The sequence below is a fragment of the Myotis nattereri genome, assembly GCF_964212035.1.
Source record: "Myotis nattereri genome assembly, chromosome: 13".
Classification (NCBI taxonomy): Eukaryota; Metazoa; Chordata; class Mammalia; order Chiroptera; family Vespertilionidae; genus Myotis; species Myotis nattereri.
Window position 1 is genome coordinate 37,468,418 of NC_138088.1, and position 17,043 is coordinate 37,485,460.

Below are 17,043 nucleotides of genomic sequence, written 5' to 3' on the forward strand. Positions count from 1 at the left end.
GATAGAGTTAGAAACATCGATGAGAGAGAAACATTGATCAGCTGCCTCCTGCACATCTCCCACTGGGGATGTGCCCGCAACCCAGGCACATGCCCTTGACCGGAATCGAACCTGGGACCCTTGAGTCTGCAGGCCGACGCTCTATCCACTGAGCCAAACTGGTTTCGGCAATACTTAGTTATTTTTAAATATATATATATGTATGGGTGTGTACACACACCCATACATATATACTTTTATTGATTTCAGAGAGGAAGGGAGAGGGATATAGAAACATCAATGATGAGAAGAAATGATTGATCAGCTGCCTCCTGCACGCCCCCTACTGGGGATTGATCCTGTAACCCAGGCATATGCCCTGACAGAATCAAACTGTGACCTCCTGGTTTATAGGTCAAAGCTCAACCACCGAGCCACACTGGCTGGGCAATATTTAATTTTTAGAAATTGATTCGTTTACTAAGTGATCATCTGTATTTATTAATTCTTCTACCATGTTATAAACCAAGTCATAAGCATTGCTTGAGTCAGAGATGACTGCTGCTCACACAGAATAAGTTGAAATTAGAATGATAGTTCTTTTCCAAGGAATGCCAGTAGCTTTTTAAGTATTTACTAATAATTTATTTTTATTTTTTTTACTGATATCAGAGAGGAAGGAAGCGTGAAAGAGAGATAGAAACATCAATGAGAGAGAGTCATTGATCAGCTGCCTCCTGCATGCTCCCCACTGGGGATCGAGCCCACAACCTGGGCATATGCCCTGAAGGAATTAAACTGTGAACTCGTGGTCATAGGTCGATGCTCAATCACTGAGTCATGCTGGTTGGGCCTAATAATTTCTGTTACAGTTTCTCACCCTTGTCCTAGTGAAAGGAGCTTACGTCAGAATATTTTTTTCCTTTTTGTAAAACTCTCAATGTACACTACATTTTCAACTTCCCAAATGCCTTGACAAGAACAAGAATCTGACAAGTTCTTCTGATATAGTAGGATATGAATCACAAGGTCTTGAAAGTTAAATACCTCCAGCCCAAAGCCTACTATTTTTTTTTGCCCTTTTAGTTCTTAATTTTCTTTCTTTATTGATTTGAAAGCTATTTGATTTAGCCTTCATGACTAAGAACCTAAATTACTTGAAATTTATTTTGTTAAACTGTATTTGGAATACTGAAATTGTATCAAATGACTATCATTTCCCCCTCTTCTGAATTCTTCTGACTTTCATTGCATTAGACTGTTAGGAATCTGTTGTATGGTAAGTTGTCATTTTCTTAATTACTATAGGCAGGATTAAGTGATTTATGCAGAATGTAAGCTCTGGGAACAAATAAGCTCTAAAGCAGCGGTTCTCAACCTGTGGGTCGTGACCCCTTTGGGGGTCGAACAACCCTTTCACAGGGGTCGCCTAAGACCATCGGAAAACACATATATAATTACATATTGTTTTTGTGATTAATCACTATGCTTTAATTATATTCAATTTGTAACAATGAAAATACATCCTGCATATCAGATATTTATATTATGATTCATAACAGAGCAAAGTTACAGTTATGAAGTAGCAACGAAAATAATTTTATGGTTGGGGGTCACCACAACATGAGACACTGTATTAAAGGGTCGCGGCATTAGGAAGGTTGAGAACCACTGTTCTAAAGAATAGAAAATGGACACTTAGGATTTTAGTATGTGTGTGTTTAGTTAACGAAGTATTTAAGATATTTAACCAGATTTATGGAAGCGAAAATATTATTTTTCTTTTTAAAACTTGTTTGTTTTTATTTTTAAAACCAGAATGCACTTAAGACTGACCTTCTAAGTTCACTGGAAACAATTTTATCCCCCACTGTGTTGGCTATACTGAAAATCAATAGTCAACTAAAGCATATTTTCAAGACTTCACTGACAGTGGCTAATAAGGTAATAAGTGTTGTTATTATCTCCAAATCAAATTGTTGTTTAAGAAAATAACTATCTGAAACCACACCTGGAGATTTACATGTAAAATCCATGCGTTCTGAGAAGGAATCTAGAGGAGGGAAGAGGTAAGATACTCTCTGCCATTGATGTAGTCAGCAGAATGATGGCTAAGAAAAATTAGAGGGAATGATAAAGATAAATGTTTAAGTTGGCAGAGTAACATATAGCATGCTATCATATGGTGGGTGAGAAAGATAATGCACCTATACATGTATGCATATATGCCTAGTTATACATAAAATGTCTGGAAGTATTTATAAATGGTAGTAATCATCTCAGGTGGGAATGGGACTGGGGTTCTAGAAGCTGGAGAGAAAAAGGGACTTTACACACTGTTTTCTACCTTTTCTATTTTGTATGTATTAAAAAAACTTATTTTTTTAATTTAAAAAAGTAATTAATTATCTTTCTTCAAAGATAGAAGATCAGAAAAAGGAAATGGATGGCTTTCTCAGTACACTGTGTGACCATTTACATGAACTACAAGAAAATACAATTTCTTCCTTGGCTGAATCACAGAAGCTATGTGAAAATTTAACAGAAGAACTAAAGACAATAAAGAAAACCCATTCACAGGTATTTTATTTAGGTGATGTGGGGAGTATAAAAAAGAAAATTTTATGATCTTTAACTTGATAATCCCTGTTACACAATATGAATGCTTTATAACTATTTTAGAAACCTGAAAATACCAAAGCCACTATTGCTTATAACAGTAATTAATATAAAAGAATTGAGAATACTTTTATTGATCAGTTAATATTTGAGGATTTGCTACATGAAGCATTTTGAATGAGCCTGCATGTCTACATTATAACTTGATAAATTATTTTTTTGTGTGGTAACATGTATAGTTACTTTCATAAACTATGCCCTGCTCTCCTCTTACAATTTCTGTCCCCTCGGTGTCAGACATTTAAATTGTAATAAATTAATACAGTTCTTAATTTTTATTAATTGATTATAAATGTAATTCATAATTTATAGTCCTCCATGTAAACTATTCCTTAGTGTAAAGAATGTCTAAACTTTTATTAAGCAAAGTTATTACTACATTGCAGAATTCTTTGGTCAGTAATACTGTTGACATAATGTAGTGGGTAGTGAAGGATTCCTTTTAGAGGGGAAAGTGAGGGAGGGGGAATTCATATCCATATCACCAAAAATGAGAAGAATAATATATCCAAGATTTTTAGCTAAGAAATAAAGCAACTTTAAAATAATATTATTCAGTTTCTTAATTAATACTAATGAAATTTATTAGAGACATGATTACTATCAGAAATTAGTAAAAATCATAGTTCACATTTATTGAGCAACTTACGTGTTTAATCTCTCCCATTAGTATAAATACAGGCTTTATTACTAGCCCAGTTTTCTAATGAGGAAACAAAGAGCCCTCATAAGCATGAAGCAGTATTTTTTTTTTTTAATATATTTTATTGATTTTTTACAGAGAGGAAGGGAGAGAGATAGAGAGTTAGAAACATCGATGAGAGAGAAACATCGATCAGCTGCCTCCTGCACATCTCCCACCGGGGATGTGCCCGCAACCCAGGCACATGCCCCTGACCGGAATCGAACCTGGGACCTTTCAGTCCGCAGGCCAATGCTCTATCCACTGAGCCAAACCGGTTTCGGCCAGTATTTTTTAAAATATATTTTTATTATTTCAGAGAAAAAGGAAATGGGAGAGAGAGATAGAAACTTCCCTGATGAGAGAGAATCATGGATCGGCTGTGTGCTGCAAGGCCCCCACTGGGGATCGAGCCCACAACCCTGGCCTGTGCCCTTGATCAGAATCGAATCTGGGACCTTTCAGTTCACAGGTCAACGCTCTATCCACTGAGTCAAACCGGCTATGCGGGCATGAATCAGTATTTAGAACAGATCATCCTACAGTGGTGCTGGTGGTGATTATATTGCCTGAAAGGCATTTATTTTTGAGGGGATCTTCTATATAGTTCTTGAATATATTCCGGCAATTTGAAATTGCAGCAATTTCTTATACCCTCAGCATAGGGAATTTACCTTACACCTGCCTAGAATTTTTTAGGCATATATTCTAAGGTACATCAACTCTTTATAAATTAACTGTTTTGAAATGTTTAAAATTAGTAATCAAATGTTTAAAAACAAACAAAATACCTATGATCTGAAAAGTATTTTAACATGGATGGTTTGATTTCCCTATTTAAGGAAGCAAGTTTACTAAGTGAGCGCTAACAAAACAATTATGTAAAACTCTGAACACCTATTTACATATAAGTAAATCTGATAATATCTGCATTTCCCTCTACTCTGAGACTAGTAAAAATACTGGCAGACTTTATTCATAATCAAAATGTTAGATAAGTTTTTATCAGCTAATGTCTTATTCAAAGATAGACTGAACAGTGAATAAGGCTGGGTGCCTTTTCAACTCTTCCTTGGTTTTTACTACAAGTCCTTAGCATGTTGTGAGCCTATAAGAGCTTGTTTTTAAAGATGCCAAGTATGAGCAAAGGTCATACTCTATATTGACATTTTATTAATGTCATCCAACTAGATTCTGTAAAATGTTTCAGCTCTAGTAATTGATAACAAAATCTAATAATTTTGGACTGCTTGACTGATGAGATTATCAGCATTACTTTTTCCTTCCAGTATTGTTGTCAATTAAGAAACAACTGTATGTATCTGTCAAAGTGGTTCTCAAACATAATGTATTTGGTTAGTTAAGAGGTATATAGTTGCTAATTTTAAAAAAATCCTATAAAATCTTTTTAATATCAACTTCCACTGCTTCCGTCTATGGGAAAGAGGTAAAGATCTCTTGTAAGGAATTTATGTAAATCTCACCTATGGAAAAATACTTCATGTCAGGGTAGAAAAAAAGTTCAAGTGTCATAATTTCAATCTTTTCCCTTCCCCACACCTTTCTTACAGGAACTTTGCCAGTTAATCAATCTTTGGGGAGAGAGATTCTGTGCTTTGGAGGAAAAGTGTGAAAACATTCAGAAACCACTTCATAATATCCAAAAAAATACAGAGCAGTAAGTTGTTTTAAAATTCTATTTAACTTTTCTCTGCCTGAAATTATTTTCAGAATAAAAAGCTTCAAATAGTACAAAAACAATCAACCCAGTTTCTCATTTAACATTTTTAAAAAAATATATTTTATTGATTTTTTACAGAGAGGAAGAGAGAGGGATAGAGAGTTAGAAACATCGATGAGAGAGAAACATCGATCAGCTGCCTCCTGCACACCTCCTACTGGAGATGTGCCCGCAACCAAGGTACATGCCATTGGCCAGAATCGAACCTGGGACCTCTCAGTCCGCAGGCTGACGCCCTATCCACTGAGCCAAACCGGTTAGGGCTCATTTAACATTTTATTATGCTTGCTTTATCATTCTTATTCCTCTCATTTCTCCCCTCTAAAATATATGTATATATGTATCTTTTCTGAGCTAGCTGAGAATGTATTATAGATGTAATTGCACACTTTCCAATAAATACTTCAATGTGTATTTCCTAAAAACAAGGATACTCTGTTTTATAACCATAGTGTAATTATTTTAAATCAGAAAATTAATATTGATAATTGCCATTACCTAGTATGCACACCTAATTCAAATTTTGTCAATTGTCTCACTAGTGTTCTTTATAGAAAAAGGAAAAAATTTTCCTCTTGGTCCAGGATCTAATCCAGGATCATGCATTGCATTTGTCATGTCTCGAGTGTCCTTTAATCTGGAGTTGTTTAGTTTTTGTCTTTCATGACCTTCCTTTTTTCAGGACTAGAATATTTATGTCCCTCAGTTGGGGGACCCTTTTACTCTCTTTAACCTCTCCCTCCCTATCCCTCTTCCTCTCTGTTAACCACCATACTGTTATCTGTGTCTTTGAGGTTGTTTGTTTGTTTTTATTTGTTCATTTGTTGCTTTCTACAAGTTTGTTAATGGCATATGTGACTCAACGTTATATTTCTATTGAACAGAGCTGCTGTAGAATTCTGGCTAGCACCTGACTTACTACCTAACTCCCATCATCTGTTTTTCAGTCCTGTTGTTGGTACATGTTCCATTCTGAACTCTTCTTTCTTGAATCTGAATCTAGGAAGTGTTTCCCAACTTTGTTTTCCTAGTGTCTAGACTTAGGATTTCTGGCTTATTCCATAGCTTGGAAAGAAATACTAGGAGTAGGATTGAAATAGAAAGGGGAGGGAACTACGGTATACTTTCTTTAAGGCCTAGGCAAGTCATTTTTCCTATCTTTCTGGCATTGTGTGCATGTAAAAGAATTAATCAGGCGTAGAGCCCAGGAATCTAGGTGAGATACTGAAGTTTGAGACCTGCTTTCGGCATTTACTGTCATAGTATGCAGTCACTTCTGAATAAGTTTCATCTCCCTACTAGGTTGCGATTTCTTGGGATAGATTTGTGTTGACAGTCTCCAAGTTTACCACTTAAACATTTTTTTCCAATCATTTCCACTTAACCTGTGGTTGAACTTTGGTTTTTAACACACTTGCTTACTCACTTGGTTTACTCACATGGTGTACCATCTAGTGGTAATAGACGGTAACTTTCATTCCTCAGTTTAATTCTGTGGTGCTATAGCCAGGGGTGGGGAACATCTAACCCGTGGGCCATATAAGGCCCTCAAAATAATTTGGTGTGGCCCTCCCAAGGCATTAGGGTTGAGTTAATAAAACGTTTGACCAAATATAACAGGCTAATTTTTAAGTCGATAATTTTGTATGGCTTTCGAATGATGTTATAAATATCCAAGTAGCCCTTGGCAGAAAAAAGGTTCCCCACCCTTGTTATATATGGTGATTTTGAAGACTATTAAAGAGAACCTGACAGAGAAGAGGAAGCCACATGAATTTTAAATGTATATTTTAACTGACATTAGGTTTATGTCAGGGTTACATTTGTGCTATGTGTATAGTTTGTCACACACCAATATTATTTTTTTAATTTTTCAAAAAATATTTTTTTATTGATTTCAGAGAGGAAGGGAGAGGGAGAGAGAGTCAGAAACGTCAATGATGAGAGAGAATCATTGACCAGCTGCCTCCTGCACACCCCCTATTGGGGATTGAGCCAGAAACGCAGGCATGTGCCCTGACCGGGAATCGAACCATGACCTCCTGGTACATAGGTCGACGCTCAACCACTTAGCCACACTGGATGGGCTTAAATTTTTTTATTCTTTACTTTTTAATATTTATTAATTAAATTGACATTGGTCAACATGAACATAGAGGTTTTAGGTGTGGGTTTCTAAGACCTGTATTTGTACTGTGTGCCCACCACCCCAAATCAAACCTTTTCTTGTCACCTTATATTAGCGCCCCCTTTCTGTCGTTTTTAAATTATTAGAAAGCTTTATAGTTAACTTTTATAAAGTTTATAATTTTTATGATTTATGTCATAAACAAGGCAAAACTGCAAATGAACACAATGACTGTGGACCATTTAGGGACTAGACTAGAGGCTATAGAGCCCTTCAATAACATAATCTAGTAGGAGAAATAAAACATGTGGACAGATTTCATTTTGACAATTGTATAGTTAGTACTCTAAAAGGTACAAGTAAAGCATCATATCTGGAGGAGAGCCGAGAAAGGCCTTATGAGAAAAGATATTTTCAAAGGTCATCTAACGGCAGATGTGATGCCAGTCTGCTGTGAAAAGACACTGGCCAAAGCATTCCTTCTCCCCGCGTGGAAGACTAGTAGGAACAAGGGCTCTGGAGCCAGACTGCCGGGTTTAAATATGCCATTTGTGAGCTGTGTGATCTTGGGCAAATGGTGTATCCTTTGAGTCTAAGTTTTCCATGTTAACAGTGTTGGTCTCTTTTCCTATAGGAAATCTAAGGATATAATCAGCAAAACAACTTCTCACAGTACAAAGTTTTGTGCTGATTTTGATGGCTTATCACAGGAACTCAGACATTTTAACCAAGAAGGTACACAGTTGGTTGAAGAGTGTGCAAAACACTGTGATAAACTCAATAGCAACCTTGAAATAACATCTCAAGACATTAAACAGAGATGTGAGGCTCTGAACACAAGCGCACTTTGTTTTTCTGGACAGTGGCTATCTGGCTTAAATAAAAGGGAAGAGGAAATTCAGAACTTATTGGAGGTAATAACTTTGTAACTGGAACCTACCTTGGGGAAAAGAGTGATAAATTAAATATTCTTGGCTAAGGATTGGTTTAAAAACAAAAGACATTAAAAATATAATGAATGACAACATTTTAAAGTATATTATAGTTGGTATAACTTATACATGGTCTTGTTTCATGTATGTGTCTCCTAGGTCTCAAAATTATTTAGTGTTTGTCTGCTCTGTATCTATTCCTGTTTTTTGACTTGTTAGTTCCTTCAGATAAGGGCACGCTGTCTTTTGATGTATAATACCTTCCATTCTATATGCCTTTTATTTCTCTTCAGTACATTCAAATCTGTTACAGCTTTAAGTATTTAGGATGTTGTTCTGGTTGCTCAGAGGATACTTGACAGGTTTGTAGGTTTGTTTGAACTTAACACTTGCATGAGCCCTTTGTTGGCTTGGTTTTTCGTTCTGTGCAATAACAGGATTTCACTAATAATCTTAGGAATTAGGTAAAAGAATTTAAGTATTTTCAGCTACCTAAGTTATTTTCACTAAAAGGAACCAGGGCTAATGAAGAAATAGCTGTTTTTAGGTTTGAAGCAGGAAATGAACCAAATGAGCCTAGAGATCTTGTCATACCAAATAATAAGGAAGCTATTAAAGGTTAGTGGGGTTATGTCAAAAAGACTTAGGAGCTAACCTGATGAAACTCCTCTGTTTAAAGATGGTGTAATTTGAGCATAAAAAGTTTTCTACAATCGATTAAAATACATCAAATACATTAAAACTCATGAATTCATAGGTCTTCTTTGGAGCATGCTAGGGAAGCAATGCATTAATTTGAAAACTGGTTATAAAGAGAAACAATTGAGCATCCATCTGTCTTCCTCGAAAGAATTCTTTCTTGGATTAGCAGGGTAATGGATGAAGAAAAATGTTTTGGTGACTACACCCAAACCCATTGATTAATCATAACGTAAAAAATACAACCAGGTATTATGTGCTTTCAGTACTACCTATGAAATATTTTTGCCAAAAAATTAAACCTAATTTAGATCAAGCCTTTGGGTCGAACTAGTTTGTAGAAAATACAGAGGACAAACATGAAAATATTGCATAGAGATGCAATTGACCAAATCCAGAATTTGAGATATTCAATAGAGCAAAGACCTGGTTTCTTCAACAACAAAAATTATTTTACAAGGAGAAAAGTATGAGGAAGGAGAAACCTGTATCAAAAGATTATGAAGACTAGAGGGCTTAAGTCCTAGTTTGTCTGGGTTGGTCCTCTTTTATATATCTTTTGTACTATGGAAATTATTACAAATGGCCCTTTTACTCTGCAAAATATTTCAGTTGGAATGACAAATTATATAGGACCTACTTAAGACATATCAACCAAATATGATAAATTCTGATTCAAACAAACAAGTTGTGAAAAACACTTGAGACAACTGGTGAATTTGAGCAGTGATTAGACATTTGACATAAAGAAATCAGTGTTAAATTTTTTGATGTGAGAATGTTCTTGAAAAGCTCTTCACTCTTACAGATATAGGCTGAAGTAAATGGATGAAATGATACAGGATCTGCTTCAAAAATAATCCTGAGGGGAAAAGGAATAAATGGCCAATCTGGTTTGATTAAAACCCCATTTGTTGATAAATGTTGAGGCTGGGTAGTGAATACAGAGGTGTTAATTCTCTATTTTTGCATGTGTTTTTAAAACTTTTTATAGAAAATTTCAAGGTAAGGGGAAAAGATGTATTGAATAAAACACTGACAACTTTGATTTTAATAATAAAAGCTTATTTGCATTATTTACAGGTTGTAAACCAAAGTTGTGAGGCTTCAAGTTCAGAGATTACTGAAAAATTAAGTGAACATAAAGAAGTTAATGAGAACCACCGTAATAGTTTTCTTGGTCAGATAAATATTGACGAAGAAAAATTAATGGCACAAAATCTAGAACTTAATGAAACCATAAAAATTGGTTTGACTAAGCTTAATTGCTTTCTGCAACAGGATCTGAAACTGGATATCCCAACAGGTACTTTAAAAGGGGAATTGAATTGGTAAAATTTTTTAAGTTGATTCAACCTTATACAGTGCCACACGTTCAGGAAAACTAGATCCTGCCACAGCCTGATAGGAATTTACCATCACATGTAATCAACTCAAATATGGAAATATTAGAACCCTAAAATAGCTTTAACTACGCATCCTATATAATAAAAGATAATATGCAAATTGACCGAACAGCAGAAGGACTGGTTGCTATGACGTGCACTGACCACCAGGGGGTAGACGCTTAATGCAGGAGCTGCTCCCTGGAGGCCAGTGCACTCCCACAGGGGGAGTGCCACTCAGCTAGAAGCTGGGCTGATGGCTAGTGAGCATAGCGGCAGTGGCGGAAGCCTCTCCCGCTTCCCCAGCAGTGCTAAGGATGTCCGACTGAAAGCTGACAAAGCTTTCAGTTGGACATCCCTGAGGGCTCCAGGACTGCTAAAGGGCGCAGGCCGGGCTGATGGACCCCCCCCGCTGCCTGCCACAAGTGCACAAATGTCATGTACCAGGCCTCTAGTTAGAGATAATGATATAGGTGACATATACTCCTAAAAATTTGGGCATTGTAATTGAGCAAAATTTTACCAGCATTTGGGGAACTGGCTTTGTCTTAAGAGAGGACATTTTAAAAATAAACAAAATGAACCATCTATCTAGAACTGTAGTTTATTGAATTATATTCCTTTATTCTTTTGTTCATATAAAAATAAGAGCCTGGCTGGTGTTGCTCAGTGGTTAAATGTTGACCCATGCACCAAGAGGGCACCAGTTCACTTCCCAGTCAGGGCGCATGCCTGGGTTGCTGGCTGGGTCCCCAATGAGAGGCGTGCAGAAGGCAGCTAATCAATGTTGATTTTTCTCATTGATGTTTCTGTCTCTCTCCTGCCTTCCTCTCTCTCTAAAGTCAATAAAAGCTTTTTTAAAAACAACAACAGAGGAATGTAATTAAATAAGCCTATTTTAATGCAAAGCTTACCACATTGTACATTTCTTTTTTCTTTTCTCTTTATATTTCATTATTTTTTAAAATTTACTTTGGAGAATGAGAGAGAGAGAAAGAGAGAGAGAGAGAAACATTTATTTGTTGTTCCACTTATTTATGTGTTCATTGGTTAAATTTTATATGTGCCCAGACCAAGGATTGAACCTGCAACTATGGCATATCGAGATGATGCTCTAACCACCTCAGCTATTGGGCCAGGGCTACATTTTCTTATGGGTACCTCTCATTTTGTCATGGACTATTAGATTGGCATTTATGAATCACCATTTTGGGAGGTCAGAGGTTGCAAATGTCAGTGTAGGCTATACTGATTCAGGGAAGCCAGTATGGAAGAAAGTTTAACCAGCTATTTAGCACAGGATGAGTAATTGAGTTATTCATTGGATTGTGGTAATGGTTGCCTACCCTGGAAATTTACTAAAAATTCAGTAAATTTTATGTTAAATCAATACTTAAAACCTTTTTTAAAAAAGCAAGTATTTGATACTAAGTATTTTTCCCCCAAGAGTCCTATAATATTTTTTTCAATAAAATTAGGAATATAAATGTTAAGCCAAAAGGTAAATACTCATGTAAATTATGAGAGTATGAGTTCATTATAAAGAAATTTAACTGGTTAATATTTAGCTCCCACCAAATTTACAGTGAAATGAGTATCCCTATCAAAGTGATCATGTTAGGAAAACTACTCTTATTCCAAAAATGATGCCATTTCTCAGAACATTCTGACTCCTTTCAAAGCCTGTAACACGTCTTTTGAGCAGCCTCAGAGATGTAAAAACTTTATGTTTTGGGGTAGGTTGAATCTTGAAAACAAATTGTGTCTATTTAAGATCAGTTGTCAAGTTAGGAAATATTAGTTGTAAGTAATATATGCCTAACAGGTGACAAGACTAGTATAATTTCTAATAAAAAAATCTTATTTACATCCCACACTTCAATTTTTCCCCACTTAAATGTTGTCTACTAAAGGAACAACACCACAGAGGAAAAATTATTTATACCCATCAACACTGGTGAGAACTGAACCACGTGAACTGCTCCTTGATCAGTTGGAAAGGAAACAACCTGAGCTGTTAATGATGCTAAGCTGTTCCGAAAACAATCCAGAAGACACCAGTCAGGTAAAATTTAAAGAATCATAATTTTAGAACTCTCATAAACTCTTGATGTCATTGATTTCACATGAAGAATTTTATTTTTTTCCTTTCAATTCTACCCTATCTCTCATTCATAATAGTTGTCTGACCATTAAACATGTTTCTTTTAATCTGGACATTTTTAAATAATTAGACTAATGGATAATATAATAATAACTACTTTTTATGTTGTGCTTATGTGCCAGATATGGTTCTAAGCACTATACATATATATTTACTGAGTTAATAATTCTCTCAATAACCCTGTGAGGTGGGTGCTAGTACTGTCCTCATTTTGTAGGCAAGGAAACTAAGAATTATATAGTCCCAAGTCACAAGGATGGACTTGCAATTAGAATCTAGACAAGCTCCACAATCTGTGCTCTGAAATATACTAATTATAGAATAGTTGGGAAATCAAAAAGGGACAAAGAAGAAAATAAAAAGAAACTATAATCCCAGTATTCTGAGAATACTACTTTTAACATTTTATTTTAGGTACTTCTCTATATGAAAGCATTAGGGGTTATTTTCATTATTTTGTGAACTTTCTACTAATTTTATAGAGGTTTAACTTATACAGTGGATATTGTGTTGTTTTGTCTTTTGTTTTTTAATCCTTACCCAAGGAGTTATTTTTTCCATTGATTTTTTTCTTTTTTAAGAGAGAGTAGAGGGGAAGGGGCGCGGGGGCCGGAGAAACATTGATTGGTTGCCTCCTGCTAGATCAGCGGTTCTCAACCTGTGGGTGGCGACCCCTTTGGGGGTTGAAGGATCCTTTCATAGGGATCGCCTAAGATTATCGGAAAACACATATATAATTACATATTGTTTTTGGGATTAATCACTATGCTTTAATTATGTTCCATTTGTAACAATGAAAATACATCCTGCATATCAGATATTTACATTATGATTCATAACAGTAGCAACATTACAGTTATGAAGTAGCAATGAAAATAATTTTATGGTTGGGGGTCACCACAACATGAGGAACTGTATTAAAGGGTTGCGGCATTAGGAAGGTTGAGAACCACTGTGCTAGAGCCTCAACTGGGACCGGGGATTGAATTTGCAACCAAGGTACATGCCCTTGACAGGGAATTGAACTTGTGACCCTTTGGTCAGTGGGCCGACGCTTTAACCACTGAGCAAGCCAGAGCTATTGTGTTATTTTCAAAGAAGAAAACTGCCTTTACTTTTGGGAAGATTTTTAAGCCCTTGGACTTAATCACCTACCCAGCTTCTTATTTTAGGACTCGAATGAAGAAAAGGCAGTTCTGGAGCACACTATTGAAGAACCTTTAAATCAAGAGCCATCTGTAAATGCTAGTGTGGATTGTTCCTCAAGTAGTGGGGTTCCGTTTTTCCAGGTACCTGATTATATCCTATCAGATAACTCTTCCACATCTGGTATAAGCAGTCATTTGCTATTCAACATAAAGGCATTACTTTTAGTAGGTTGAACAGCAAAATATTTTAACCATTCCTTTGGAATGGCTTGTTAATTTCTCTGATTTAAATTATTTACACAAATTAGATCATTGTACCAGGGGTTTTCTGTAGGATAAATAAAGGCTAAAATTGACTTAGTCTCCATCTTCAGTTGGTAATCTTCAGCTGTCCCTTTCTGCCTCTTACATACTCAGAATGGATACTGAGAGTGGTTGTTTCTCTTCCCTCCACCTTTGATCTAGAAGTCCTGGAGCCTTTCTCTGCCCATAATCAGACTTTGAGAGCTATGAGGTTTATAAGACTGAAAGACCAAAGGCCTCTCGAGTTATATTAGTGATTTCTTCTGCCGAGGCTTTGGCCATGTTAACAATTCCCCCATGTTTCCTGAGCTCCTTGTGGGCCTTGATCTTGTGCAGTTAAATCCTGTAACGTCTCTTACCCACTTTTATTATTTTTTGTTAATTCTCACCCGAGGATATTTTTTCATTGATTTTTAGAGAAAGTGGAAGAGAGAGGGAAAGACAAAGAGAAATATTAATGTGAGAGAAACACATCGGTTGGTTGCCTCCTGCACACGCCCTGACCAGGGCTGGGCTGGGGAAGTACCTGTAACCTAACCAAGGTATGTGCCTTTGACCGGAATCAAACCCTTCAGTCTGCAGGTCGACGCTCTATCCACTGAGCCAAACCGGCTAGGTCTTTTACCCCTTTCTAAACCCTTTTGGGAATATGGCACTATAAACTGCCTAGCACCTTTCACCTATTTTGAAGACATGAGCCTAGACAGTCTGTGAAGTAAGGACTCCCTTACATAGGACATGGATGTCTCCGTTTTACAGTTGAAGGGCTGCTTCTGACATGTATATACTTATACCTGTTTCTGATAGACTTGCAGGTCTTTTCATCAAGGTCTGAAGATTCCACCCCTAATTTAAAAAAATATATATTTTTTAATTGACTTCAGAGAGGAAAGGAGAGGAAAAGAGATATCTATATATGTAAAAGCCTAAGCGACCATTATGACTAGATGAACAGCCAGTAGCTATGACACATACTGACCACGAGGTGGCAGACGCTCAATGCAAGAGCTGCCGCCTGGTGGTCAGTGTGCTCCCGCAGTCAACCTCCCGCAGTCGGCCAACTTCCCATGGTCCCTCCCCCTGGCCGGCTGGCCCCGATTAGGAATGGACGAGATGGTCCCGATTGGCCCCGATCACCCGCCAAGCCGAGGGACCCCACCTGTGCATGAATTCGTGCACCAGGCCACTAGTAGAAATATAAATGATAAGAAAGAATCATTGATTGGCTGCCTTCTGCATGCCCCCCACAGGGGATCGAGCCCACAACCTGGCATGTGTCCTGACTGGGAATTGAATCCTGACTACCTGGTTCATGGGTTGACGCTCAACCACTGAGCCATGCCAGCCGGGCTCCATCCCTAATTTAAGATGATAAAACTTCTTGCTCAGATTCTATTAAATTCCTCTCTGTCTGCCTAAGGCAGTTTCATCCCCAAATTCTTACTTTTGTTTTATTCTTTACTAGTAGAGAACTCTATATTTCTTTCCATTTTTCAACTCTCTCTTATATCTTACAAAGTTAAGAAAAGGGGGAGAGTTAAAAGAAGTTAATTACTGTTTGGAAATCTGTTCATTATTACTGTTTAACTAGGCTTAGTGGTTCAGCTATGGCAAGGAAGTCCCTACAGTACTGGGAAAGATTTGGAATTGGATTTTAGACCTTTAGCTAAAGCCCGGAAATTATTTTCCCCCTGATAGTATTCTTTTGGGGTGGAGGTTAGTTTTCTGGGTTTGAAACTCTAAAATAGTTTATGATTTGTCTCAGCATTGATAACTGGAACTACAATGATTATCAGCCATCTCTTAAAGCAAGTATGAGGATTTCAATGAAATATACATCTCCAAATGAAATAAGTTTAAATAAAAGATAAAGTTTTTTTAAAAATGTGTTAAGGTAGCCCATATACCTCTGCTTAAAATAGTATTGCCCTTTTTTTCATGATAGCACATCTTTGTTTTCCCAGGATTTCTTCACAGCAGCACTATTGATATTTTGAGCTGGATAGTCCTTTGTTGTGGTGGCTGGTCCTCTGTGCTGTGTATTTTATGTTTAGCAATATTTCTGGCTTCTACCCACTAGGAGCCAATAGCACCCCCTAGTTTAATAACCAAAAATGCCTTCAGGCATTATGAACTGTCCCCTAGGGTGGGGGAGGAGGGGCAACATTGCTCCCTGTTGAGAATCACTATTCTACAGTAAAATCTGTGACTAGGCTTTGGAGTATCATATAGAAAATTAATATTTCTCTCTACTCCTTCCATTGGTGGTAAAATGAAGCAGGCATTCATTTCTACTTGCCAGACAGATTATTAGTTCAAATTTGTGCTGAGTCTTTTTGGAAGTTCTCCACACTTAATTTCTTGGCTATAATCCATAGAATTTTGAAAATAAGAGTATAGCTAATATGTATCAAATGTTAACTTTATATTGACTTAATTTATCCCCTTACATCTACAGCATAAAAAATCATATGGAAAAGACAAAGAAAACAGAGGCATTAATCCAGTGGAGAGGTCTAAAGTAGAAGAAACTACTGAACAATCGGTTACAAAGAGCAGATTACCTCTACGAGCCCAGATAAATCTTTAGTTAACTCGAGGGTTTTAAATTTTATTTTTAATTAAAATGAAAAAACCCATAACTCCAGAACCTTGAGCCTTGTGTATAGATTAAAAACAAATAGAAAATATCAGGGCAATATTGTAAATTAAGTTGAATTTAATGTGTTCCCATTTTTTCTGTTATTCTGTAGTTCACTGTGTATTAAGTGGGTTTCATTTGGGATTTGCATTGAGTAAACATGTATTTCTAGCTTTGGATATAAAGTTGTCCTTTTATAACAAATGAAAAATATTTTTGTCTATTACTAAATAGCAAATATATAGGAGCTGCACTATTCTTCTAGGCTTGAATGGTAATTATCACCAATGCTTGGTCTTGGGAAGGACCATCTCCTTTCTTTTATTTTTTATTTTTTATTTTTTTACTATGATTGAATTATGTCTATATTTGCTTGCCTCCTTCCTCAGACTTTGCCATTCTGCCTTCTTAAGTTCACTTTCTCGCATTTTATTTGTCAATAAACCATTTGTAGAGCTCCAGATTGGTATTCATTTATTATGAGATAGCCAGAATTTTACCTTGCTATCTTTAATACTTTTTTATGGCTATCTCTGAAATCACTGTCAACAATAAACATAAC

General features: G+C 36.4%; 1 protein-coding gene across 1 annotated transcript in view; it reads left to right on the forward strand.

Annotated features, from left to right (window-relative positions):
- The window catches only part of KIF11 (kinesin family member 11), a gene marked incomplete at its 5' end in the record, with an annotated part of 46,181 nt that extends 29,138 nt beyond the window's left edge, over nt 1-17,043 (forward strand). Inside the window, 8 exons of the mRNA XM_081105221.1 lie at nt 1,798-1,923; nt 2,401-2,559; nt 4,912-5,018; nt 7,844-8,123; nt 9,924-10,146; nt 12,139-12,290; nt 13,562-13,678; nt 16,299-17,043. Of these exons, the coding sequence (XP_080961347.1) occupies nt 1,798-1,923; nt 2,401-2,559; nt 4,912-5,018; nt 7,844-8,123; nt 9,924-10,146; nt 12,139-12,290; nt 13,562-13,678; nt 16,299-16,430 (1,296 nt within the window). The 3' untranslated portion in view covers nt 16,431-17,043. The remainder of the gene's footprint in view (nt 1-1,797; nt 1,924-2,400; nt 2,560-4,911; nt 5,019-7,843; nt 8,124-9,923; nt 10,147-12,138; nt 12,291-13,561; nt 13,679-16,298) is intronic.